At 43.2% G+C, this 27,808-nt stretch overlaps 4 protein-coding genes across 5 annotated transcripts in view; 2 read left to right on the top strand and 2 right to left on the bottom strand.

Annotated features, from left to right (window-relative positions):
• The window catches only part of gse1b (Gse1 coiled-coil protein b), a 224,657-nt gene extending 213,004 nt beyond the window's left edge, over positions 1-11,653 (top strand). For both annotated transcript variants that reach the window (XM_076286991.1, XM_076286992.1), the window contains exons 10-17: positions 1,825-2,555; positions 2,705-2,817; positions 3,096-3,408; positions 4,375-4,488; positions 5,761-6,156; positions 6,429-6,791; positions 7,486-7,589; positions 8,221-11,653. In XM_076286991.1, the coding sequence (XP_076143106.1) occupies positions 1,825-2,555; positions 2,705-2,817; positions 3,096-3,408; positions 4,375-4,488; positions 5,761-6,156; positions 6,429-6,791; positions 7,486-7,589; positions 8,221-8,358 (2,272 nt within the window). In that variant the 3' untranslated portion in view covers positions 8,359-11,653. The remainder of the gene's footprint in view (positions 1-1,824; positions 2,556-2,704; positions 2,818-3,095; positions 3,409-4,374; positions 4,489-5,760; positions 6,157-6,428; positions 6,792-7,485; positions 7,590-8,220) is intronic.
• A 385-nt stretch (positions 11,654-12,038) lies between these two features.
• Positions 12,039-16,441, bottom strand: gins2 (GINS complex subunit 2). Its single transcript, XM_076288080.1, has 5 exons — positions 16,249-16,441; positions 15,878-15,992; positions 14,816-14,915; positions 14,432-14,558; positions 12,039-12,784 (listed from the first exon to the last, which is right to left on the bottom strand). The coding sequence occupies exons 1-5, from the start codon at positions 16,336-16,338 to the stop codon at positions 12,656-12,658; spliced, it is 561 nt and encodes a 186-aa protein (XP_076144195.1). The 5' UTR covers positions 16,339-16,441; the 3' UTR covers positions 12,039-12,655.
• Positions 16,442-16,969: 528 nt separating this feature from the next.
• emc8 (ER membrane protein complex subunit 8) lies at positions 16,970-20,426 on the bottom strand. Its single transcript, XM_076286993.1, has 5 exons — positions 19,875-20,426; positions 19,538-19,614; positions 19,360-19,429; positions 18,580-18,674; positions 16,970-17,785 (listed from the first exon to the last, which is right to left on the bottom strand). The coding sequence occupies exons 1-5, from the start codon at positions 20,085-20,087 to the stop codon at positions 17,626-17,628; spliced, it is 615 nt and encodes a 204-aa protein (XP_076143108.1). The 5' UTR covers positions 20,088-20,426; the 3' UTR covers positions 16,970-17,625.
• Positions 20,427-20,629: 203 nt separating this feature from the next.
• cox4i1 (cytochrome c oxidase subunit 4I1) lies at positions 20,630-27,535 on the top strand. The gene is made up of 5 exons (XM_076286995.1): positions 20,630-20,732; positions 21,587-21,662; positions 21,769-21,933; positions 23,498-23,629; positions 27,238-27,535. Exons 2-5 carry the CDS (start codon positions 21,587-21,589, stop codon positions 27,372-27,374), a joined length of 510 nt encoding a protein of 169 aa, XP_076143110.1. The 5' UTR covers positions 20,630-20,732; the 3' UTR covers positions 27,375-27,535.
• The last annotated feature ends 273 nt before the right edge of the window (positions 27,536-27,808 follow it).

A 27,808-nucleotide genomic window follows, 5' to 3' on the forward strand; every position in this document is an offset into this window, starting at 1 on the left:
AATGGGTGGACAGCTTAAATGTGGATCAGGATTCTGATTTTTTTTTTTCTTACTCTTCTGTGACACTCTTGATCTCGTTAGCTTGTATCGTGTCTTTGAATGGGATTGAAAGACAGCACGCTGCGTGGCGCATTGTTGTTGCCGAGCGTGAAGTCTTTGACCCGCAGTGGCAGTTTCAAAAGTTTTCCACGGGAGTCTTGTTTTCCTCGCATCCTCCCTCAAAAAAATAAAACAAAACAAAAATGCAACTGTCAAGCGGCGAAGTGAAGAGCCAGCAGCGCGCTCCTCTTCCTCCTTTTGTTCCCCAGCGTCTCTGATCCCGAGCGGCGCCGTGGGAGTTTTTAGAGGAAGTAGTTTTATCCCTCAACAGTGCACCGGGGGGACCGTGTTATCATGCCACTCCGCGTCACCGGTGACAGTTCGTGCACGCCGCGTCTCCCCTCTCGATGCTGGCGTCTCTTTGATGTGCCTCCAGACAGAGAAGAGGAGGAGGAGGAGGAGAGAGGAGAGGAGAGGAGAGGAAGATGGGTGTCGAGGAGCGAGCCGTTTCATCTCTTTGTGTTGGCGACGTCCTCGGAATAGTGACAGCTCCTGCCAGTGTGTGATGTGGACAGCAGTGAGCGCTCAAAGTGAGCCAGCAGGCGATGGGAGTTGGAAGTTGTCAAGGCGTTCTTGTTCAACGCTGGCAGCCATATATGTTTTATTTCATATATTCCGGCGGGAGTGGCGGTTGCATAATTGAATAGACAAAGTGTGAGGGAACCATTCTAGCCTGGACAGCACAACTGAGCCGGCTGGCTGGGGCTGTATCAGAGCATCGCTGTTGCTATGATGTACAATGTTTTATTTCTCTCCACTTCCCCCTACACTCACACACACACACACACACACACACACACACACACACACACACACTTACACACACACACACACACACACCTACCTTCAGTAATCCCCTCCCAGCCCCCTGCACGCAAAGCTGGGCATTTTTCCTCCGTCTCTCCCTCCGTGTAACAGGAGCCGTTTGGCCCTGGCTTTACTCCTGCATTAGGAGGTCAGCTACTAATGAAGGGCTTTAGCACCGACTGTGTTTGCGTGGGGGAGCTCGACTGATAATTACAGAGAGCACACACACACACACACACACACAAACACACACACACACACACACACACACACACACCTAACCCCCATCCCTCCCTGCCCCCTCCCCTGCGCTTGGCCCCCGCTGCACCCCACCACTCCAGTATGCGGCCCACGGAGCGCGCTCAGATGAGATTATCTGATCGGAGGGAGCGAGAGGCAGAGTGGGACTGGGGCCTAATGAGTCAGCTTTGTGGAATTAGAGGGAGGAAGGCAAGAGGCGGGGCCATCAAGGTGAAGTAGGAGAGGGGGAACTGAGCGAGCGCAAGAGAGAGAGAGAGAGAGAGCGATGAAGAGATGGGGAGAGAGAGAGCGAGAGAGAGGAAGGTTATTTTGCACTCTCCACTTATCTCTCTTTCTCTGTGTGTGTGGTGTCACAGTAGCATGGCTGCGCTGAGATCTGTGTGGGTTTGGGTTAAAGGTGAGAGGGAGAGGGAGGGCTGTGCAGTCAGACGGCAGTAGCAGCAGCGCGCTGGAGATTCTCTGCTGAAGTCGAGCTCAGTGTGATTTAAACAGCACAAATCCCTACGCTACTCAAGGGCTTTCTGACTGCACTCTGATAAAGCCTGCCCTACAGCGTGTGTGTGTGTGTGTGTGTGTGTGTGGAGAACAGTCATCTAATGAATTATATTTCTCTCCCTCTCTCTGTGTCTGTCTGTCTCTCTCTCTGTCTCTCTGTAGATCTTTGTCCAACCACCATGAGTCTTCTGGTCGCGATAGCCGCGACCTGCACCATCACCTGGGCGCCCCTCCGCCCCTCATCTCCCCGAAGCCCCAGCCTCGGGAGCACGGCCCCCCGCACCACCCGCCTCCCCCCACCACCCTCTGGAACCCGGCCGCCCTCATCGAGAGCCCCTCGTCCGACTCCCGGCGCTCCAGCACCTCAGTCCACTCCCACGAGCCGCCCGAGCTCAGCCGGCCCCACTTCGACATCAGCCGGCTGGCCTCCTCCGGCCACCTGCCCCCGGGCTCCAGCAACGGCGCCTCCAGCAAGGCCGAGAGGCTGGAGGACGGCGGCGGCGGTCATCATCGAGGTGGACGGAAGGACGGCCTGGACAGGTACCCGCACATGCGGGGCCCGCTGACGGCCGGCGGCGGGGGGGGGGCCGTGTGCTTCCCGGAGCCGGGCGCCTACCTGGCCGAGCTGGAGAAGTCCACCCAGAGCTTCCTGAGCCAGCAGAGGGCGGCGGTGAGCCTCACCAGCCAGTACGGGGACCTCAGCGCCTCGCTCAAGGCCGCCGCCGCCATCGCCGCCTCGGGGGGGCCCTACAAGGGCCTCCTGCAGGGGCCGCCTCCCCCGCGGCTCGGCCCGGAGCCGGCGCTCGTGTACGACGAGTTCCTGCAGCAGCACCGCAGGCCGGTCAGCAAACTGGACCTGGAGGAGAAGAGGAGGAGAGAGGCCCGGGAGAAAGGTGAGGGGCCACACACGCGCACAGACACGCGCACAGACACGCGCACAGACACGCGCACAGACACATGGAGTCATTGCTTTTTTACGACTTTGCTGGACACAAGTGTATCTCTGACTAGTTCCCTAATGGGTGGTGTGCTGTCTGTGCAGGTTACTACTATGAGCTGGACGACTCGTATGATGAGAGCGATGAGGAGGAGGTGCGGGCTCACATGCGGAGGGTGGCACAGCAGCCGCCCCTTAAACTGGACGAGTCCACAGAGGTATGCTCTTCTCCCAGTCCCAACCAACCACCTCTGATTATGGTCTTAATGGTGTGTGTGTGAGTGAGTAAGTGTGAGTGTGAGTGAGTGTGTGTGTGTGTGTGTGTGTGTGTGTGTGTGTGTGTGTGTGTGTGTGTGTGAGTGTGTGAAAAACAGTGTATGTGTTCTGCCCTCCATCCTTCTATGTAGATATTTGTTCATAGATGTTTGTCCTCCATCATGAGTGTCTGTTTATGTAACAGTATTGAATATGTTCTCTTCTGGTGTCCACCCTACAGAAAGTGGACTTCCTGCGCGTGTTCGGCCTGACCACGCTGTCGCGGCGCGACGAGCTGCTGCAGCAGAAGCGGCGGAAGCGAAGGCGGATGCTCCGCGAGCGCAGCCCATCGCCGCCGGCCGTGCAGAGCAAGCGGGTCGCCGGGGGCAGCAGCTCCCATGCCGGTAGCCCCGCCGCGCCGTCCACCGCCACCACCACCCAGCTCAGCACGCGCTTCACCCCCGAGGAGATGGACAGCACGCCCCAGCTGGAGGACAAGATCCGCTTCCTCACCATGTTCAGCCTGTCCCACGTCAGCCAGGAGCAGAGGAGAGGTGAGGGCACGCGCCTTGATGCATCCCCCACCACAGATCCATTGTACAACAACAACAACAACTTGCGTTTATATATCAAGGCACCCAAAGTGCTGACCATGGTCTTCTTTAGGGTTACTGTGGTCAGACCCAAGGGTCTGCACTGTTAGTGTGGAGTCAGCTGCCTTTGAACCTTTTTCTGAGGTGGCAACTTGGTGGTGGGAATGAGGGCACTAACCAATTCCATAGCAATTTAAACGCTGCATTATCTTAGAAGTGTGTTTAACCCTCAAAACACTCTAAAAGATCAAATGCAGCTTATTAGCATTTGGCACCACCATGGCATATGTGTGGCTCTGAAACTGGATTTGCTATGGATGTGCTTTTGATTCGCCTTATATCGATGTCACCAACGCATATGGAACATTGTAGAGACAGGGCATGCTACCAAAAACAGCACTAAACGTATGCAAATTGTACATTTCCCCTGTCTGGTTTATACATTTTGGTCAAAACACACACACACACACAGACATACTTTGCCTGCCCCTGAGGAGTACGAGTGTGAGTGGGAGCTGGAGGCTGATCCGTTAAACCCAACCGGATTTACCGGATGTTTGCTGCAGATGGCTGTGTGTTCGCCTCCCACACTCACAGGAGGGGGGCCCTTGCTTGTGTTTGTGTGTGTGTGCGTGCGTGTGTGTGTGTGCGTGTGTGTGTGTGTACTAGGTACATCATGTTGTCAGAGATGCGTTTTCCCATTCTTCATCTCTCCTGACACGCTCCATACACACTCCCACACACTCCTTGTGTAAGAGCCAGAATACTCCGACATCGCCAGCTCAGTGTTGTAGAGAGAGAGAGAGAGAGAGAGAGAGAGAGAGAGAGGGTAGAAAAGAGAAAAAAAGCCCCCCTCCCCCCCCACCTGGCCTTTCTCTGCCTCGTCTTAAATGCCTTCTTGGGCATTCTCTCTCTTTAACGCTGCAGATAATGAGCGTGTGGTGGAGCTCCTGCAAGCTATCAAACAGAAGAGTGTGACCCTGGATACGCTGCGACACAACTCCCATCCACTGTGCAAGAGCCCCTCTGCCTATCACTCTGGTGAGCGCACACACACACACGCACACACACACAGAGTGTAACTCCCTTATAAACAAGTCGTAATAATGCTTGTGTTAGTTATCACGCGTACATTCACACATTCACCCGTGCTCACACCCGCCGAACGCCGCTACTTCTTGCGGGAACGCGGGCGTATTCTTCTCAGTTTCTCAGTGCAGCGCTTTGCCGTGTAATCACAAATAAACGTACACACACCCACCCACACCCCCATGGCTGCCAGCAGTCTGATAGAGAGCTGCATTTTCAGCCATGACAGCTCCAGATGTTCACGGCCTCCCCCTCCACTCCTCATCCCTCTCCTCCCCTCTCTCCTCCTCTCTCCTCGTCTATCTTCTCCTCTCCCCTCTCTTTCCCCTGTCCTTCTCTCCTCTCTTCCCCCTCTCCCCTCCTCCCCCTCTTCTCTCACTCTTCTTGTCACCCCCTCTCCTCCTCTCCTCCTCTCCTCCTCTCCCCTCTTCCCTCTCCTTTCTGAGAGGATTGCAACCCCCCTTCCTTTCTTTGAAAATCCCCCAACATGGCAGGATGGCTTGCGGTAAGGCCATCAAGGCCATCCACGACTCCCAAATGAAGGTCCTCCAAATAAAGTCTTGCGCAGTCCCATATTTAATTTCTTCATATTTCATTTATGAATATATTCATAGTTGTAGTGGTAGTGGTAACGTTGTTGGTTGTTGTCTGTAGGGAACATATGTCTCATTATCCTTGCTCCTTACCTAGAGATGCATTCAGCACATCCCTGATGCATAAGGCAGCAGTGCAAATTAGCTGTGATTTATGGATGGTGTGGCTTATATTCTCTGCATTCTGTGTTTCATATTTAGTTCATGTGAATGGTAGTTCATTGCTAAACTTGATACTTGATCTCAGCTATTGTTAATGTATAACTGACTTTAGCAGAAGTGTGTGTGTGTGTGTGTGTGTGTGTGTGTGTGTGTCTGTGTGTGTGTCTGTGTCTGTGTCTGTGTCTGTGTCTGTGTGTGTGTGTGTGTGTGTGTGTGTGTGTGTGTGTGTGTCTGTGTGTGTGTGTGTGTGTGTGTGTGTGTGTGTGTGTGTGTGTGTGTCTGTGTGTGTGTGTGTGTGTCTGTGTGTGTGTCTGTGTCTGTGTCTGTGTCTGTGTCTGTGTCTGTGTCTGTGTCTGTGTCTGTGTCTGTGTCTGTGTCTGTGTGTCTGTGTGTCTGTGTGTGTGTGTGTGTGTGTGTGTACTGGTGGTTTTTGATTTTAACTTCTCCGTTTCTGTGTGCCCCCTGACAGACTCCACCTCCAGCCAGCCATCGGCCGAGTCCGAGGACGCTCACGGCGCCAGGCCGCCCAGCCCCTCCCTCGCTCCTGGGGGCCACGCCCTGCCATGTGACCCCAGCACTGCCCTGGACCAGCAGCACAAGCACTCGGCAGACCCCCTGAGACCAAAGGACCCCAGCCTGTCCGCCGCGCTGCCTGACAAGGCCAGGGGCAGTGAGGGTCCATCCGCCAAGAAGTCCTCCAGCCTGCTGAACAGCATGCGGCCGCCACCACACCCAAAGGACGGCCCTCCGGCCAGCCTTAACGGCAGGGTCAAGCCCTGGGAGAGCTTCACGGCAGAGGAGTTCGCCCAGCAGTTCCACGAGTCTGTGTTACAGTCTACCCAGAAGGCCCTGCAGAAGCACAAAGGTGAGTCATTCTGTCTTCACTGCATAATGTCCAGTACTGTACTGACACTCTACTACAGAACTACATGGAAACAAAGTCCTGTTTGGTAGTTGTCTTTCATAGTCAGTCTCCTAGTGCTGTGCTCTAATAAGTCCTCTCTGTTGTGGGACGGGATTTTAGCGTGTAGAGCTTGACCATACAGAATCCGAAACAGAAGCCAATAATGTCAAATCAACAAATATACTACTACTATGACTTCCTTACCAAACTGTCATCCATTCCTGTTCCACCAGGGGGCGCCTCTGTGATCTCTGAGCCCAACCACGCCCTGGACTCCTCAGTGCACTACAACATTCCAGAGCTCCAGAACGCTCCCGGCCGCTCCGCCTCTTCCTCCTCCTCCCACCACCACCCTGGCCACCCCCACGTCCACGGCCACGGCCACCCACACATGCACCCGCACGCTCACTCGCACCCTCAGCCCAACGGGCCGCACTGCCCCCTCCCGCCGCGCCCGGAGCTCGCCGGACCCCGCAACGAGCTCTCGGCCGACGAGGACTCCGATGACGAAGAGTATGAGGATGAGGACGAGGCTCCCACGCCCCGGTGGCAGGGCATAGAGGCCATCTTTGAAGCCTATCAGGAATACATTGAAGGTATAAGTTCAGCCCCTTAGAAAGATATTGTGTATTCTGAACGTCAGAGGGCACAGCACAATGCACGAGCCCATAATTACAGAGCTCTTGATGCTGTGCGCAAATGCACTCATTTAGAGGGCTTTTGTCTGCAGTCAGGTCTGCATTTCCTGTAATAATGAATTTGGCATTCATTTTGTCTCTAAAAGAGGTCTTTGTACACAACTGCAGTGTTTCTGTTTATGCCTACACAGTAATTATAGTTTGATGCACACACACACACACACATGCAGGCACACACGCACAGAGAGTCCTCCCTTGTGGAGAGCAGTGTGTGTGCTCTGTGTGGTTCTAATGAGACAGTGTGTGCTGGCTGGCCCTCCGTTGCCTCGCTGCTGATTAGCTTGTGTGGGAGTCTGGGAGTATTAGTGCCCATGCAAATGAGTGCCCAGGTCGTTCCCTCAGGCTAACTCTCTCTCTCTCTCTCTCTCTCTCTCTCTCTCTCTATCTCTCTCTCTCTCTTTCTCTCTCTCTCTCTCTCTCCTTCCCTCCTTCCCTCCCTCCACTCTGTCTCACCCTCCTGCCTCTCTCCATCTGTCTATCCCTCCCTCGCTCTCTCTATCTCTCTTCATCTATCCTTTTCCCCCTTTTCTCTCTTCTTCTCCACCTCCCCCCTCCCCTGTCCCTTGCTTCTCCTTTCTTGTTGTTTCCACAGAGCAAGGCATTGAAAGGCAGGTCCTGCAGAGCCAGTGTAGGCGGCTGGAGGCCCATCATTATAACCTCAGCCTGACGGCGGAGCAACTCTCCCACACCATGGGGGTAGGTCCTCTCTCTCTCTCTCTCTCTCTCTCTCGCACACACACACACACAAACATGCTCACTTGGTTTACCCTCCCTTTACCTCACACATACATACACACTACACATACTCACCTTTTTGCTCATACACACTACACTTAGGCACACACACACACACTCCCACAAACACACACACACACCCTTCACCTCGGTCATTGTAACTGGCACGCCATCTGTTTCTCGATCCTTTGTCATCTCCCGTTACATTGGTGAGCAACGCCCAGATTACACCATCAAGCTTTTGCAATAATGAGCTGATGTGTTGACATCCCCAGATAGATTACTTATGCATCCCCGGAGACTGTGTTTGTTTCCGCACACAGTCTGTCAGTGACCTTTGCATAAGTGCCTTTATTGGACTTTAACGGCTGGTAGTCGTTGACATTTTACGAGATTAGTTATGTAATCGTCTCTCACCATCACTTTTGTTTCTTTGTCGCTCCCTTCATCAACCTCTCTTTCTTTATCTGTATCTCTATCTCCTCTCTGTCTTTATCTGTATCTCTATCTCCTCTCTCTCTGTATCTCTCTATCTCCTCTTTCTCTCTTTCTCTGTATCTCTCTATCTCCTCTCTCTCTTTGGCTCTCTCAGGATCTGATGGCCCAGAAGCAGAAGCTCGCGGCCGAGAGGGAGAAGCTACAGGCCGAGCTCGAGCACTTCAGGAAGTGCCTGTCCCTGCCACAGACCCACTGGTCCAGGGCTCACTTCAAGGGCTACCCCCCCAGGTGACACGGTTCCCCGGCCCCCGCGTACCCACCGCACCCCACCTCCTACCGCCCCAACGCCACACTCCTGCCCTAAACCCTCTGACCTCCACCAACACATGGCCCCCCAGGATGGAGATGGAGAGAAGTGGAGAGAGAGAGAAAGAGAAAGGCGGACCAAGGGGAGATGGCGCGGATTGGCCACACAGGAAAGGACTGAAACTGGAGAGAGAGAGAGAGAGAGAGAGAAAGAGAAAGAGAGAAAGAGAAAGAGAGAAAGAGCCGTCTTATGTTTGTGCATGGGGAAAAAACGCCACTGACCAGCACCTAGGGGGTCATGGTGAGCACGTATGTAAAGTGATCAAAACCGTGGAGTGATCTGGCCACTTAAAAACACACACACACACACACTCTCACACACAGACACTCGTGTATGCTCTAGGGTAGTGGCTCTATGTGATGACGCTGTTTATACCTCTGCTCCAGCTATGACACCTACCCTTTGGGGTTTCCCCTTTTGGACCTAAAACTGAGTACTATGGGAGAAACTGATCCAAAATGGAGGCCCTATTCCCATGCCCAGCGTCAGCCCCAGCCAATGCTACCCTATGTTACACCAGGCCCATCTCTGCCGCCCCCTGTTGGTCTAAACAAGCTTTCAACTGGAAATGCACTTAACTTGTATGAGAAATCCTGAAGAACTACGAACTACCTGGAGGTACTGTGTAACAACAACAAAGGAACTCTTTTCAAATTAGGGAAAGAACTTACCGGAAAAAATAGAAAGAAATGCACACTTTTTGGAAAGAATAAAGGAAATGTTTTATTTCAAAGTACAAAAATTGAGAATAAAATTTTAAAAAGGTGCTTCGGCCTTGTATTGTAAATAATATTAAAAACAAAAAAAAGAATTTTGTATGTTTTTATTACTTTACTCATTGTTGTTTGAGGAAAAAAAGAAAAGCCTGCCATTTTTATATGTTATAGCTTTTTGTTTTTCATTTTGGGCAAAGAGAAACCCCTTGCTTTTAGTGTGTACTGCTGCTGGTCGGGATAAAAGCATTTTGCAGCGGATCTCGGGGGGTGGGGGACAGAAGAAAAACAAAATCAAAGAGAGGATATGTGATGAGTGGACAGCTCGTCCCTTCTTGTCCCTGCCTGTACTGCGGAACCCTCTAGCCCCACTGACCCTTTCAGCTTCCTCTCTGCCCAGAAGGTGACTCTGGACCGTTATATACGTAGCTTCCTGTCCACTCTCTTTCACACACGATTGGATGAATACCCTCCACCATCCCCTCAGGCTCCGCCCAGTGGGTGGTTGTTTGGCGAAGCCTGTTTACCCATTGCCACGCATTCTTGCCCGAGACTTCTGGAACACCCTTGTGTTGTCATGAGACTTTGTTTTCTTTGAGTTGTTCTTGTTCTTAATTCGCCTTTTCGCCAGGGAGCAGCATGTCTCCCCTCCCACCTGCACTGTTCATGGTGACCTCCATCCTCCATTTTGTTTCATTATGTTTTAAGTGTGTGCACACGGAGGCGCCTGGTTTGAGACCAGGTGGAGAGATGTGTCTGTACACTCAAAAGTGCATTGTTGTTTTCTTTTGGATTTCTGTTATGTTGAGGAGGCTGACCCCTGTCAAACAGTAGCCTGATGGCACTTGAACAAGGAGCTTGATAAACTGATGTCCTGGCCTGAAATGTACTAAGATCCAAAGTATGTCCTTTTTTATTTGTTGAGTGATACACAAATAAGCACTGTATCCCCCCCCCCCCCCCCCCATTTGACCTATGTTAAGTACCACTTGTCACCATGCCCATGGTTGCCATAAATGGAAAGTTGTGCCAAATGCCCCACAAACATACAGGACCATATTTCTGTGAGCATTCATATTGAACTGGAGTGGATCATGTCCTTGTTTATATGAACAAAATTATGCCCATAAAATATATTGGGTATAATATGCATTGCCAGACATCCTTTTAAATGTAATGCTAAATTCTAACTGAACAGGGTGGCTTTCCCAGTTATAGTGATGCCTGTGGCTTCATTAAGCTTTTGATGGAGAATTGCCATTTAAAAATGCCATTTAGTCTTGAACAAAACCTAATCTTCCATGCGGAAACTAACTCATAAAAAAGCAGATGATGGTGTCAAAATTTGTCATTGACACAAAATGTAAGATTGCCATTTGGTTGATGTACCATATCAATTTGAGGGCTCCTTATTTGCCAAGTCTCTCATGTTGATTTTGCATGGCTTCATCTCTGTAAGACCATGCATTCATTGAAGCTAAATTGTTATCCCTGCCCTTCTATGCCTGAGGAAAACAGAATAAACACAAAGGCCTTAACGCAGTGCCAGGAACTTAGATACAACAATAATCTCTCCGAGGGGAAAATAATATTATTTTGTATGTTTTGGGGAAACACATCATATTGTTTTTTGTACTATTTTTCGTCATGGTTTTTTTTTTTTTTGTTATTATTATTTTTGGTGAAAGATGCCCACCACTACAATCACAGAATAAACCATATGTATGCATGCAGGCCTACAGCCTGGGCTTACCACCCCTGCTTGATAGACAAAGACTCCTAGCCAGTACCACCCAAACCGCCATGCCGAAAAAAAGTTTGGTAATATTCACATAGGTAGCCAAGCACTCTGCCTCCATCTTTTTGTGCAGTCGTACCCGCTTTGAACTGTGAGCAGGTCATTATGTCCGCTGGTTGGCATGTCCCTCTGCCTATAGAAGCCGTTGACTGTAGCACCTTGTCTGTTTCCAATGCTGTTTCTCTCCCTCTACCTTATTCATATTTTCATACCAAACTCCCCCGTCAAGAAGGCTTAGAAGCAAGAGGACAGTGCTTGTCTCTTGTTCGGCTCCTCTCCCCCCTACCGCCCACCCTCATCGCCCAGCTGATCCACAGCTGACCTTAAGGAGTAACACCCCCCAACCCCCCCCCCCCCAAAGCCCTCCCACGTCAGTCAGTCGTCATGATTCCCCAAGGTACAGAGGAGTGCTAGGTTTGGAAGTGGTACCATGTTTACAGACCCCCAAGGCTGGCCCTAGCATCGACTGTCCTACCATAGCCCATGTTGTTCAGGTGGAGGCCAGGGTGTCCCCCTCCCCTCCCCCCTCACACACGCACATGCCCAACGGAGGAGGTCTAGATGCTGTGAAATCATGATTTTTTTTTTGTTAATGTACTTGTTTGAATTCATTGTAATGTAATATATTATTTGTTGAATGTAGTAATTAGGTATTTATGAATATATTGCTGTAATTTCAGACAAAAAAATAAAATATTTGAAAATGTAATTGATGTGTTGGGTTTCACACCAATAATCTTTCTGCGTAATTAACAGGTAATTAGTGTGGTTTAGATAGATAAGTCCTTTCTCACTAAAAGAAAAACAGTGATAAAGTGCATCCAGAAATAAAATACCGGTACTAATGTCAAATATTTTCTATGCTAATTATCTGAGCTCCTTGCTTGGTATTAGTTATGCATTATGCCTAAGTCAATATGATTACATAATTGCCATTCAGGGCACCAGATTTATATAGAAAGAACAATCATACCCATAGCTGTAAATACTTTTCTGTCATACATTTTCATTAATGTTGGTTGATATTATAACTCAAAGCAGCGTGTCATGTGTGCTGGAGACAAGCGAGCCAATATGCAAAAAAACACTTAGTATACATGATAGCCATCACAATTTATTTTCTAACAGTTCACTGATGAAATGTGTCAAATGGGTTCCCAACAAAAGCATTTCAGTTGCCAGTCATGAGCTGGTGATGGTTTTGTTGACACAATGTGTTCCTTACACTGCAAAAAAAAAAAAAAAAAAGTGCACAATATTTGCAATTCGTAAGTATGACTAGGTACATTTACAATGTATGTATAAGTATGACAAGGTTACATGTTACAATGATTCTTTTCAAATACTCTAATTGTGCATCACCTTCTTGTATATTGTAAAAGCACCTCTAATTTGTATGTGGTCCTGGTCTAGCTATAACACAACATTGTGTTTTTGGAGGGGAACTGGCCAGGTATTTCTTCATTTCCTGCCTTAGAGTGAGGGTTGGACCCAAGGGCTTCTATAAACAAAGAGACCGCAAAGAGCCTCCATACAAACTGGAAATGACATCAGCATGCCTTGGGTGCAGCGTCCATACTCCGAGCTGCAATACCTCTGGCCGCGTCTGTACGGCGATCTCAGAAGGCATGTAGTCTGACTGTAAAGTAAGTAGTCTAGATGGAGCACATGTCGTGTCCTGAGGCACGAGAGCGAGGCACTCCCTGTCCCTCTAGTAGTCCATGGTCTTCTCTGCTGACGTCCCAGGCTGGACATTGGAGCGCAGCTTGTACATGCAGTCGAGGGAGTCCAGCAGAAAGGAGCGGGTAGTGTTGATCTCCATCAGGGTCAGGTTATCCAGCTGTGAGAAGGGAAGACACAAAGCATAAAGATTCACAAATCCTCCACTAGTGATGTAAGCCATTCGTGTCTTGCCATTGCAAACATAAACAGTAAAAATTGATTACTGTTAATTGACAGGACTGTTATAGAACAATTAAAGTTTATAATGGGATTGCTGAATGGAACTGCAATACTTCTCCAAATGAAAATAAGCTTTGTTCTGTATTTTAAGTCATACTCAGGAAAATATGTTCTTTTCATACATAGTAACCTAGCAAATGTAGAAGTATATCTATCAGTAGGGGAAAACTGATGGGAAAGACTTCAATACTGTGGCTGAAAGGATTCCTTGTAATTTAGGAGAACTAGTGAAGAGTTAAGACAGGTGGTAAAATTCTCCATTCAGTGACTGAGGACAGGTTTCTGAGGTTAGAGAAATCGTTTAGGTTATCAATACCATTGATAAAACCTGCCTGTCTTGAAACTGACATTCTGGTTGCTTGAAGGCTCTTTTGCTTATTATTATTATTATAATATTATCCTGCTTGTGACAGCAAGAGGATTGGCTGTAGTGTTGAGTTCCTAACCAACAGCACAAGGAATTTAACAGCTGTTCTTGTGTAAACTAATCACAAAATTAAGTTAATTGATATCATATCAATATTTTTTAGCATTAAATTAATTCAATTTTTTAGCACTAAATGAATTCATTTTTGTTTCTGGTGGAACCTGTGCATTTTAAATGGTTAACCCTACCACTAACTTACCTGATATCCAGTCAATATCAAATACACTCAAATTCTCAAAAAAACTCAAATTGAATTATTACTATTGCTTGTAATAAGTTGCCTTAATTCGTTTTATGTACGGAAGACTCTATATCCAGTTCATATATTTCTGATGGAGCGTCAGCTGTGTTGTAACAGCGTCTGTAACAGCATTCTGTTATATTCTGCTACTTTCGTGTTCACTCCTACACTGTAAATCTTGTTTATGCAGGGCAACTCCTTATTCAACTTTGACACGCATGCATACAACCTTCAGCATGCTCAATCACTAAATGCAACACCCAACCGGGTCGCTACAACACAACTGACGCTCCGCTGGAAATATACAAGCTGGCCAAAGAGCCTTCCGTGCATAAATCAAATTTTTTTATTAAATCTTTTTTGATTAATAACTACATGTCTTTTTTACAGTTATAGTGGCAACCTGTGTAATGACACATTTTACAAGCAAGAACAATAACAGGACTGTGCTTCTTTCCAGCAGTTACATTTTTATAAACCTTTATGGTATTTTTTGTACTTATAAAAATATTATGTGTACAGTTCCCACTGTGTTATAACAGTCTAATACTGTATATGTACTACCACTGAATTAATACTTATTTTTTTCTTTGTCTTTCTCATGCGTTGGTTGAAATTATGTGCACTGCCAGTAGGACTGAGATATAGTCTATGAAAATGTAAAAGTCCAACAGAGCCCCCACAGACTTAGTTACAATGCCCTCTGCCCTGTCTCATTAGGGGGCAAACATTTTGAAAACGGGGTAACAGGGCTATTTCAGAACAGTTATACTGAGCACTGTTCCCCTTCTCATCTCTTGGTTTTAACATCTCTTTCATACTTATGTATTTAGGTGTATAAGGCAAGCCATCCGTACCTTAGCATGGGCTTCCTGTTGGCTGATGAAGCTGTCAATGGACAGGCGAAGCTTGGCAATGCGTGTGTCCCAGATGTCCTTGACCAATGTGCGGATCTCATCTGCTTTAGGGATGTTGTCAGCAGCACTGCACAGCATCAGGCATCATCATTAACAAGGAATCGCATTATCACACACCAACCACATCCACTTAAAAATATGATTACTTTTCAACTTGTCAAACTTTTCAACTTGTACACTTGGCTGACGCAAAATACTATATTGTCTTTTTTAATTTAAAGTTGCATTGAATAGTTGAGCTGTCAGTGTAGACGGCAGAGGGTACAAGTGGTATAAACTATACTACCCTAATGACTAGCAAATAGATTGTTCTCTGATACCCACTGATTTAGAAGAAGTTTAGTGAGTTCCATGTAGTATGGATTTGGTATAGGTGTAAAAGTCTCCTCTTTCCTCTCTTGGTCACGGATTTCCTCGAGTTTCTCTAAAAGAGAGCAGATAGTCACTTTGCAATCTGAGAGATGTTTTTTTATTTGCACACATAGACATGGATAACTATGGAGCCCCCGAATAGACCTCTGAAGTTCGCCTACAAAAAAGATCCAAAACGGCCATCTTTGCCCATATAAGGAGATCCGGTTGTTAATTGAAGCTAACTACCTATGGCAAATTGCATTGCAAGTTAGCTCTGGAGTAGCAAACATCTAAGTGTGCCGCCTTCACTTACCGGAGATCACAGTATCCACTCGAAGGCAGAGGACAAAAGTGTGTTAAGGAAAACGTCTGCATTTCAGACTTTTTCATCCCCACGAGACTTTAACAGGTGCGATTATTCAAAATCCCCATGTTATTTTCCCATAGGAAAAATCGCCAGATACCGGATGTCAAAGATGGCAGCTTTTTTGTAGGCGAACTTCAGAGGTCTATGGTGGTGGAACATGGTGGGAATTATTTTCTACATGTGGAAATTTATTTTAGAGCTCCTTTTATGTTCCCTTGTAAATTGGAAGTCGCTATGCTTCTGCATTCCCTCCCAATAGGATTTGCGTTCCAGTGCAATACTTTTGACTTTTATGAGGGAACGCAAAACTATTGCGAGGGAACGCAACAACAAAATAAATTCTTACCTCAATAAGACTAAATTCCCGCCATATCTCTTTGGGGGCTCTGTAGATAACTACATGGTGGAAATGTATTTCTATTAAGGAGGGAAATTATTTCTTGAGCTACTATTGCATTCCCTCGTAATAGTTTTGCTTGGTGCAAGGAAATGCAAAACGATTGCAGGGGAATGCAAAATTGTTGTGAGTAAATGCAAGTTATTTCAAGGGAAGGGAACGCAAAAGTTGCTCAAACATACTTGTGTCATTTTCCACCACAAAATATCCCCCTATGGCCCTTTGAGGGCTCTGTAGAATAATAGCACGAAGTCCAAAATCAACTTACGAACATCCATCCATTCCGGTGGTACGATCCTGCATTTCTGTCTCTGCTTTAAATTGAGAGCCAACCAAACGGGTACTTCAACTGGCAAGCCTGGATTGAATGGACCCAAATCACCCTGATGTAAAAAATATCAATATAAGGATTGGTGGCCTCCAGAAGGTTACTGAAGCGTGCGTTACTATATCTACAACTACTTACAGAAACGGGGTAAAATGATATAGTAATCTAAGTCATAACCACATGTAATTACATGTAGACGGCATATCTGATAAGTTACAAAGTAAAACATTACGTTAGATAATCTGTTAACAATGGCATACTAGTTGACGTAAATAGCAGCTAGCTAACTGGCTGTTAGCTGGCTAACTTACCCCTATGAGATAAACTTTGTCAAGGCTGAAATTAGGTATTATCTGCACCATTTCCTTTTCAGCGAGGAATTCCACCTCAGACGGATCCATCCCAGTGGGATTTTGTATGCTAAACAATATACTGTTAAAGAAATAAAGTTAAACGAAGAGGCCACCTTTCTACACTACAAAGCAGCAACCCTATGGCAGCAACTCCCGCGAAATATTCAGATTAGTCTTCACTTCCGTGTCAGCGGCGGAAACATGACAGCAGAGTAACAATGGCAACTACCACTAGATGGCGCCACATGGGCACAAGAGCCCGTCTTCTTATTACATCCTCTGGCACAACACTTAACCTGTCATTTGTGCATGCCGTTTATCTGGTGGGATTATCCCATTTCTACCTGTTTTTAGTGTTCTGATTCCCATAACTTTTTAAGTCATCTTCAAATATATCAGTTTTATATTGTTAACAAATATTATATTGTTCTTACAACTGTTGTAATTTCCTCTGATGACCTAATAAAAGATTGAAATAAGCAAATTAGTATGAATTAGCATATTGTAATGCTCTTGGTCGTTTTCTCTTCCATCACATTGCTCTGGCCTATGTATAAAATGGAAGTTGTAGTACTGTAACTAAACAAGCTCATTTGACAGGATACAATTTCACATACGAGTTCACATAATTGTGTAGTGTAAAAAAAACATGCAAAGACCATTTTCTACAAAGAAGGGCTTATCTCAAAATGTTTTATTTTACATTCATTCAAATCCCTTTTTACAAACATTTACCTCCATGAAGTTCATGAAGCCAGCTATTTCAATTCAGCGCCGTGATAACAAATACTTCAAATTTGCCAAAGATATTACATTAAAAATCAAGGTGTGTTCCTTGACAAAGTATCAGTCTATATAATAACTAAGGGTAAACCAGGAAAATATTTTAAACAACAATATATATTAAGACTTATAACAGTTATCTATAAAGTTACATTTTAATTTTAATAACATTTTAATTACAACCCTGCAGGACAATTGAATGGCTCTGTACTATAATTTCATCGTCTCTTACCAGGCTACAGAAACTGAGATTAAACATTTATTATAATTTTTTAAAAAATCATTATTCATTATTCCCTATTAAATGTGCATATTCAAGTAGTCTTTTCAGATACTGTACTTTAGAAGACCAAAAAATGGGGGGGGGGGGGGTGCTATATCACATGTGACTCCAACTGGGAGTGCGCAATGCCAAGCTTTGTCTATTAACCGTTTAGAAAAGATCCTCCTGTGTGCATACACAGAATTGCCAGGAACGAACTCCATAGCAAACAGGGGTCCCCCTTTATTTGGCATTGATGGCTTTGCTGCAGGTCACTGAAGAAAGGCATTTTAGCAAAGGTGTAGGACGGACTTGTTAATTTCAGGGTTTGTCCAGTCGTTCCTGAGGTCATCCAAATGGTTATCGAAGTCTACCAGGCTCTCGTAAGACCTGCTGTCAAGCAGTGTTGAGGTAATCCTCTGGGCTTCCTCCCAGTCTTCAAAAGAGTCACTGGAAATTGACCAATAACAAATTACCATTTACACATCAACTGCCACAGTTGTAAAACACAAACAAGACAGACAGAGATGACACAGTGGGATTGATTTGGATCCATGCATGCCGTTGTAGGTGACTGAGACTGACACAATTTCAGGTTTTCGACATTCATCAACGCCTCCCCCAACCTGTCTGGTGTGGATGTGTCAACTGTGACTTATAATATATCTTTACCGATTATCACAGTGTGACTGGCATGGCTTTGGACAGAATCCTCAGACTTGGAAACCTGATCTGCACCAGATTCATTCTGTCCCCACACACAGCATATCTAATTATAATCATATTTAATAATTAAATGGATGAAAGAGGTCAAATCATTTGTGACATGTGGGTGGACTTATTTTTCAAGCACACCTTCACGCCTTGACTTTAGCGATCTCTGACACTGTTCAATGATAGAAAAATACAGGTAAGCTTTGAAAATTAAGTTTGAGATGCCATTTATACTATCTTTTTGTGTAGGAAGAAGACTGATGTATTTTTTTATAATTGAGGTATATTGCAGAACATAAGGATCATTCAGAAAAAAAAAAAACTGTTGCCAGGTGAAGTTGTGTAAGTATAAGTATATAAGTATATAAGTATTATAAATATAAGTATTGTGGTGTTCTTGGTTCCTTTTGAATTCTGGCAAGTCATTCACTGATTCTTAATTATGGGGTGCAAGGTGTTCTGTACAGTATGTTTCAGTAACATGAGGTCCCCTCTGCCATTTAAAATAGTACGTGGATAACAGAACTTACACACTTGCATCCCTGCACTTCCACTTGTTTTCATGATGATCAAAGATATTTACAATTGGTTCAAAGCATCCCATGGTGAAACGGCTGTTGTCCACCTACATGAGATAATACAAACTCATTAGCCTTAGTCAGAGGTTTAGTTTTAAATAGCAGAGCTTTAGTTTATTTTTTTCTGTTGAATTCAGAAGGCAATGATAAAAAATAGATGACATAAGACAAAGACATGCACCACAGTTTGGAAACACACACACACACACACACACACATATATATATATTTCAATGTTACGGAGCTCCTGAAGGGACATGGTGGGAATTATTTTTTTTGGAGGTGGACATTTTTAGAGCTCCTACTGTGTTCCCTGGCAATACTTTTGCGTTCCCAATAGTTTTGACTTTGAGAAGGAATGCAAACATATTGCAAGGGAACGCATAACTATTGCCAGGGAATGCAAAGCCTTTAAAACATTAGGAGTGAACGCAATAGAAGCTCAAAAAATATTTCCCACCTCGATAAACATATTTTTTTGTGGATGGCACTTGACTGGAGTTAAGTTCATCTTTCAACAAGGCAGAGACCCATATTGAGCCACATTATGAAACACTTATTTAATGACCATGCAGTTGAGCTATAATACTGCAAATGTAGGATTATATGATGGAAGCACATTATCAATCAAAGCACTTTATGTCTTTGGCTATACATGTGATTTTCTGTTTGTTTCTAATTCTAACTGGTTTTGAGCGATAGTGTATTTAAGACATATCACAGAAAACTTACAATAATCATGATGGCCTCATTGAAGTTTTCTGAAATCCTTGAAGTGACCTTTTCACCCACCTGATTTGGTCTATTAGAGAAGAAATTAAGTTAAAACTCAAACATGGAAAGCAATGCTGGCGGACACACTCCATTCACGAGAGTTGTCATAATTACTCAGCTGTGCTAACTGATTTACCTTGAGTCTTTCGTGCGTTCATTAGCCTGGTAATAACCTGCAATGACATATCTGTTCTCTTTGCACCATGTGTCAATCTGAGGAGAAAAAGAACAAGACGTGTGCAAACAGGTTCTCTCCAAATACAATGCATGTCGTTTCAACTATGTATTCGTATTTGATTAGTAATCCCATGTGTATACAAATTCAGACTAACGTTATCCAGAATATTCAAGTGCTGTAAAGACTAAACAGTTACCTATCAATCATCATAAAGTGATTGCCTATGAATTTCTCCAAATAATAACACACGTGTCCATAGAAATGATGGTGTATTGCTAAAAAAAATACTTCTTACCAATGTCAGCGCTACTTCCAACATAGGTGCTAAAGCAAGGGTGCCATGGAAAAGAGGTACACAATCCACACATATGACTGGAACATTGTGACTGTCCTTTTTCTTCTCCTTCTGCTTTTCGGCGACAAAAAGTCCGTTCACGGCGCAGTGAGGATATTTGGCAGCATGTAGTAACATTTTACAGTACGCCTGAGTTGTCAGTTTAATGGGCATTTTCAGAGCTAATGTAAAAGATCTACAATGGTGGTGCTAACTATATGTAACGTTAAAGGCAAAATGCAGCGTTTCTATAAAGCTAGGCTAAGCTAAGCATCTAGCTAGCTAACTAATACATTTCATATCCATGTAACGTTAATTAACCTGGGCTAGCCACTTATGTTGGATTAGATGTCCTCTGTCTCTCATATAAGCGTTTAAACTTCAATCTCACAGTACATGCATTCGCCCGAGAACTTTAAAGCACAAAATATAAATTAATTCTTAAACTTCCCACTAGCGTGAAATTCCACTGTAGGATCCCAGAGGATCATCGGCAAGTTACCGTAAAGCATTTCGGTAATAATGATGACTTCCATTTTGGTTCATAGTAAAAGGCCGTAAAAATGCATTTCTGAGCCACAATGGCGCTTGAAAAAAGATCGTTTCAAGTATGAAAGTAAAACAGTAAATATTATGATATTATTATTTTCCTTCCTCTGTTTCAGTTTATGTTTTAGAACGGAGAAAAATATAGTCATGTTTAAAGTTTGACCCTTCAACTTGGCAAACGTTTACGACACGGTGTACGCAAGCGCAGGATTTAATATAGGTACTTCCTTTACGTCTCAGAATCCGTGGGTAACCGGGAGCTGAAAAGAGGTAGGTGAAGTTGATTAAAAACCACATGTATTTGTAACCTTACGGCAAATTGTTAGTAGCAGCTGTGACGTTAAATCGGCCAGTAGTTCACTATGAGTATAAATAATTTAAATCACCAAGAGAAAGTTGAACAGTCCATCGAAAGATGGAAAATGACATTGAGTAACACTGCTTGACGCGGCTACATCAGAGCTAACGTTAGCCAACACTGAATTGTATGTGAAGAATGCTAGCAATATAGCTAACATCCATTGAATAGGTTGGATGTCCGATGATTAGCAGCGCTTTGTGAATATTTATGAACGTCAACTTATCTCGCTTACACTGTTCAATACCAATGTAACAAATCGTGCTATTCTTATCTGGTGAAATTCCTAATGTTGATATAACATAAGCTAACACACGTTGACTAGCTAGTTTAATGGCAAATACGAATATGACCTTGTGACTTGTGTACGTTAGCTAGCTCGCTAACCAGCTAACATAGCAGAGATGTATAGGCCTACCGGCTGGTAACAAGTTGGGCTTTTAGCTAAGTAACATGGAATTTCAGAGTTCGGTCCTTCTTAACATTTTCAAATGGTGTATTAGTGATATTTGAATGCGATTTCACGCTATTCTAAGACAAATATTGACTTGTTCATATAGATGTCCTTATAAATGCACAGTAAGTCATTAACCATTAGAGGGTAACTGTTAAATTTGCTCAACTTCTTCTATGTCTGTTTACATCTGTCAGGAATAGCAAAAAGTGTTAGTTATTCTTCAATTAAAGCTCTGATCTCAAGTAGTGTTATAGTCAATGTAAATATGGGTTCACATCAGGTGATGCATTAACATAACATTATTTATAGATGCTGGCAACCAGAGCCTTGAGTGTCCTTGGTAGGAGGGCCATCTCCACCTCAGTCTGCCTTCGTGGTGGACATGGTAAGTTATTTGTAATTCATTTTTTTAATTATTTTGTCACAGTTGTGTTCAAATGTGTGTTTGGCAATAGATGATTGTATGTCTAACAGAAATGGTCTTTTTGAAGGAGTTGCCAAGGTGGAGCCTTACACACTCCCGTCTTATTTTGACCGCCGTGAGAATCCACTTCCAGACATCAAGTTTGTCCAGAACTTGAGTCCTGAACAGCAGTCCCTGAAGGAGAAGGAGAAGGGCTCCTGGGCATCATTGTCCAATGAAGAGAAAATTGCATGTATGTGCAATGATATTTGTGACTTTGTTTAAAAAAAAAGTGTGACCTTGTGGTGTGTGTTTTTCTTTTGGACAGTGTACTGCATTGTTTATTCTGGAAACTAGCAGAATAAACAATGCATATATATATATATATATATATATATATATATATATATATATATATATATATATATATATATATATATATATATATATATTTATTTATTAGGGCTGTCAAAATAACTGATTAATTTCGATTAATTAATTTGAGAAAAAATAATTGATTAAAAAAATTAGTGCAGATTAATCGATTCCATATGACCTTTGACCCCGAGCCGTTCAAGTCAGTAAAAATTAGACTGTAAAATGAAGGAGAGGGAAGAAAATGTGCTGCCTGGATCATTGATTGGAACATTTACTTTTAAAAAACGGCCTGATGGTGTTGATAAAAAATAAAGTGTTGAAAATAAAGTCCTCTGCAATGTCTGCAGCAAGGAATTTGCATATCACTGGAGTTCATCAATGCAAAGAAATAAGTGCCATAGTCGCACATCAATGCAAAGAAATAAGTGTTGACATTAACACACAGGGGAGTGTTAATTTATTTTCATTGTGTCCCCTAGGTTATATCTGAAATGCCTTGTATGTGAAAAAAAAATTTTTTGAATTTATTTCCTCAGGATATTAGGTCATATCATAGATCATCATGGCAATTATTTGAACAGTGAAAATAATAATAAAAGAGTTTTTGAACTTTAATGTCACTAATGCTGACTAATCAATGATGCATTTGAATTTAAATATTTAAAATACTTTCACAGCAAAAAATATATATGCGATTAATTTAGATTACTTAATCACAGAGTATGTAATTAATTCGATTTTTTTTTTTTTAAATCGATTGACAGCCCTAATATATATATATATATAAATATATACACACACTGTTTTTCATGCTATATTAGCACACATGATCAATGGCTGCGGTCAGGCTTCTGCTACAATACTGAATGAATGAATGGCTATAACCCTATTACCTCAACCTTGTTCTTGCACTGAAATAGTTTTTTATTTTACCTTGTCTACATTATACTTTACTCTCCTATTTGTCCATATTATTTATGCTGGTCTCTAGACCTTACTCTTGCACTGTTGGACTAATGTTGGACTACTTTTTGCACCTTCACCATGACACTCACTCTCTTGAGCACCTTTCCATGCACACATAACTAAAGGACTATGGTTGGACTACTTTTTGCACCTTCACCATGACACTCACTCCCTTTAGCACCTTACCAGTCCCGGCCCTGTCACTACAAGCGTCTTATGCTTGATCACCCTCAAGCACATTGGACTTTCTTAATTTCATTTATATAGTGTATTTAGTTTTGTTATTACTTATGGTAAACAAGTATTAATACTTATGTTTACCATTTCTGCTGTTGGTAAGTGCATGTTGTGTGTGATGTCTGTATGCTACTGAGACCCTTGAATTTCCCCTTGGGGATCAAAAAAGTATCTCTATCTATCTATCTATATAAGATATCTGCTATATTATTGTGTTATTTTTATTTTTTTGACAGTGTACCGCATCAGCTTCAATCAGAGCTTTGCTGAGATGAACAAGGGATCAGCGGAGTGGAAATCTGTTGTTGCTGGCATGCTTTTCTTTTTTGGATTTACTGGATTCGTTGTGCTGTGGCAGAGGAAGTTTGGTAAGTGATGACCGTAGTCTTATGGTGCTGGATGTGACTTTGTGACGTAGGTTATAATAACATCTAAAGGCTAAAGGCTCCAGGAGTTCTGGTGTTCTATTATGGCAAGAGCTAAAGCAAACAAGATTTGGGTAGAACTGGACTTCTACTTGCACATCATTTGTAAATATATTGTCAACACATACTAGGTACTGAAGGTTATTATTTTGTGGCATGAACTGGAGTTGTGTCCTGTCAAGCAATGTGGCTATTACCAATCTTGGTTAGAGGAACTTGGCTAATTTGAGTGGATGAGTAGAACGTAAGTAATGCTTCATGCATTTGTTTTTGAAAGGTCAAATCCTATAGTTCAATTCAATTTTTATTCATTTTTATGTAATATACTTGTAGCACCCCTCTGCTCTACTTAATAAAAAATGTACTTTAAAGTAAAAAGAGGTGCTTCTATGGGTTACTGTTAAGTGTTTAGGCCGGTTCTAGGTTCGGCATTAAGGGGGGAGTAAATTGACAAGAACACCAGTATGTAAAATGTTATAAAGAAATAATGCAGGTTTATTAAATGCAAGAATATCTTTTTTCTAAGAGAAGAGGAAATATTAGTAAATAGAAAATAAATAGTAAATAAATACAAAACCCTATAAAATAATAAAAGAGCTCTTAAAAATTCAAAGTATCAAATCAATAGTAAAAAACTCAAATGTCCAAAAGAAAAGAAAAACCCGGGTGGTGTGAGTGTACAATGTCAGTGTATGTGTGAAATATCTTATCTGTGTCCAGGGAACAGATCCAAGGGGTCGAGTTCAAGGGGTTGGTTATCCAGTGTGAAATATCAGTTCAAGGGGTTGGTTATCCAGTATGAAAACGTAGATCCAAGGGGACTGACTCGCCATCCAGTGTTCCAATGTAGCAGCTACATAAAAAAAAAAAAAAAAAATCTGCATACAGCAGTTTGAGAATACAATTAAGGTTATATATGAAATATAAAAGTCGTAAGATATCATTAAATTCCAATTGAACTACAATTCCAGTTCAATTAAGTCCTATTAACTTAGCTAGGCACAAACTACGACGTTAGCGTCGCTGGTAATGAGAGAGAAGAGGTGCCGTTCTCACTCACACACACAGGCTACTACTGTGCGCGCACCTCTAAACATTCTAATATTAACGTCTCCTATCTCTTAGGAGGTCGTTACTACCAACGGCCATATATTTAAAATCATGTAATTCAATATATTCATTTACAACTTATTTTACTCAAAAACATACATAAAGACAATATCATTACAATAGCAGCACTTAAAAGAACAATCAAATAAAAGCATATCTCCGATTGGTTTTTAATTATCGGAACTCCCCCTATTACCGTCGGTCCCGTATTTGCGTGTATGTGTCACTTATATCCATTTCCAAACCAAGACAGCGGACTCCTAAAGAGACGCAACCACCCACACCATAGGTGTATCTAAATTAGATGTACCAAAAATGACATTTTACCGTGACTCAAAGAGCTGTAAACAGTGTTGTAAGGCTGCGTGTACACAACCGCTTGGAGCTCCAGTGGAATTTTAATTTCACGACAAGAATTCTCGGTCTAACCGTCCATCATAGATATATACACTAGATGTCGCCTTGACTACTGCTGTTCATTGGAACGAATGCGTCAATCGAGACGCCATCTTGCTTCAGTGATCCACTCCTCTATAATGCATTAGCGTCAATCTGGGCAAAGATCTAGCGAAAATAAAATCACCATAAATCGTCAAAATCTCAAGCAATTATCTAATTTTTTGGGTTGTTCCAACTGACAGGCATGTATTTATGGTTGAGTCTACAGAAAACTAAGCTTAAGACGATAATAAAGATACATTTTACCCGTCTAGCCCCATAGACTCCCATTCATTCTGCACTAGCTAGCGGCGGCCCCTAGAGGAACAATGAGTAAACTGCAACCAGGTTCGATACAATGAAAGTAAACAGGCTCTTCGTAGACAGGCTCTGGTTGAGGCCACATACCCCTCGTCTCGTTTACTCATGTAAGTTGTAATCTCACCAGAAGTTGCTGTAGATCTGTAGAACATTTACCTCTGCTACTACATAGGCTACGCCAGTCGTTACTTTTATAATCATGGGTCAGTGCCATGGGCAAACGAGATGTAGCTGAATTCATAAATGACAAAGCCATGAGAAAGGTGATTTTCTTACGTTTCAACAACAAAGAAGCCGATCTGCCATCATTGTGAGAAGTTCCCAAATTTGTCGCTAATCACTAAAAAGGTTTTCTATCGCTGGGGATGGCCAAACGTCGCTAAATAGGTAACGCTGACAATACAGGAGAACTAGTTTAGCGATTCAGATCCCTGTACAAAGATGGCGGCGGTGTTGACGCATGCTGAGAAGCAGAAGGCGACATCTAGTGTATATATCTATGACCGTCCATGTGCCGTTGAAACGGTGTAAATAGGCGACCCATCAGGCCAGCCCTATAACTCTGAGCGTGGTAAACAAAATCGGATATTCCAGGCAGTAAATGCTCCCGTTAAGAACCAAACCATATTTTGTTCAAATCTACACACCTATGGCTACTGAAAAATGTAAGGTTAATTTAGCAAATGTTATTTTGAAGTGTTAAAAAACATCGTTGTTTTAGAATTTCTGAACAAAAGTGGTGATAATTGGGGGTGTTACGATAGTTAGCTCAGTTTCCTAGCATGCTAATCACCCTATTGAAATGAATGCACTTTCAGCTAACGGTGCTAATCACTTGCTAGCAGGATGCTAGCAAAGTATTTTAACTCACCGGAGTAAGAGATTTAAAACAACACAGGACTTCAACAATCCGTAGAAAAATGGGTATAAGGAAAGGTAAGATAATTCAATACGATAGATAGATTTAGAAAAAGTTAGATTAGAGTTAGATAAAGTAAGTATTATTTTTCTTAAGAGGATTATCAGTAACGTCTAATCAATTTCATTCAAGTGGAGTCTCGAGAGTGAAAAAACAAACCCTGTCACCTAGGAGACTATACCACAATAAAAGCAAAGATCCTTGATTACTAGCTCCGCTTTAACCCTCTCTGATAAAAGTCTTTTAGAATACGCACTTTCAAGCAGACCAAAACAAAATACATATAATCATGTAAACTCAGCTTCTTGCTATGTATTCATATTTGTTCTATTTATTCATATTTATATATTTAAAGTTATGGTCTTAGTAACCAAACTTTAAGGTGGGTTACATACTGCAGCAGGAATAGTTTTTATTTAGGCTAATTTATGTTTTTTATTCTACATATTAATTTGAATAGAGCACACATTAAATGCAAAATGGGGTTTAATTAGGAGCACGGCCGCACAGAAACCCTGAAAAGTCCACCCTGCCACCATTTGGATCCCTGGTATAGTATTTAGCATTTCCCAAGCCTTTTCCTCAAAAGGAATTTGTCCCTCAGATGAAGGTCAGCATGTCATATGTGTATGTCAAACAGCGACTGCTACATTTGTCCCTTGTTTTCTTCACAAGGTAAAGTATTTATGGAGAGCTTATCGCTTATCATTTATGCAGATTGTGGATATAACTTTGGTGCTCTGTCTTGTCTGTTTTAATGCAGTGTATGGTGATGTGCCGTACACCTTCGACTCCGAATGGAAAGAGAAGGAGTTGCAAAGGATGTTGGATATGAGGATCAACCCTGTCGAGGGCTTTTCCGCCAAATGGGACTACGAAAATCAACAGTGGAAGAAGTAAATGGATCAACCATGACCAAATGTCTCACACACACACAAGTTACAAACAAACCTGTATATTTATCAACTGTCCACTTTACCTCAGTCCATGCGTTATGGAAGACGGCTTCCTCCTATGTCTATTGTACATTGTAGAAAATAAAATTCCAAGTGTGTACTTCAGTTCCTTCTGTGTTGTGTGTTTTTTTGTGTGTGTGTGTGTGTGTGTCCTAACAGCTGCTGGCGACGGGGTATTCCACAAAGCGGATGGTGTTAAAAATCAGTGTGTGAACCCATACGGCCTGTACGGATCATTAAGTCTAAAAACTTCTGAAATTTTTTTTGTATGTAAGGCCTAAAAATGTCTTAATGTATTGGATTTTAAATGTGTCGGCACGGGATTTCCACCCGCTGTTTATTGTGAGACAAGGCAGCCGCTTTCATTCATTCATTCAT

This window comes from Alosa pseudoharengus, unplaced genomic scaffold (genome assembly GCF_046254945.1).
Source record: "Alosa pseudoharengus isolate Yale_2024_CS ecotype anadromous, Long Island Sound unplaced genomic scaffold, YU_APseudo_1.1 YU_APseudo_1.1_scf_16, whole genome shotgun sequence".
Lineage (NCBI taxonomy): Eukaryota > Metazoa > Chordata > Actinopteri > Clupeiformes > Clupeidae > Alosa > Alosa pseudoharengus.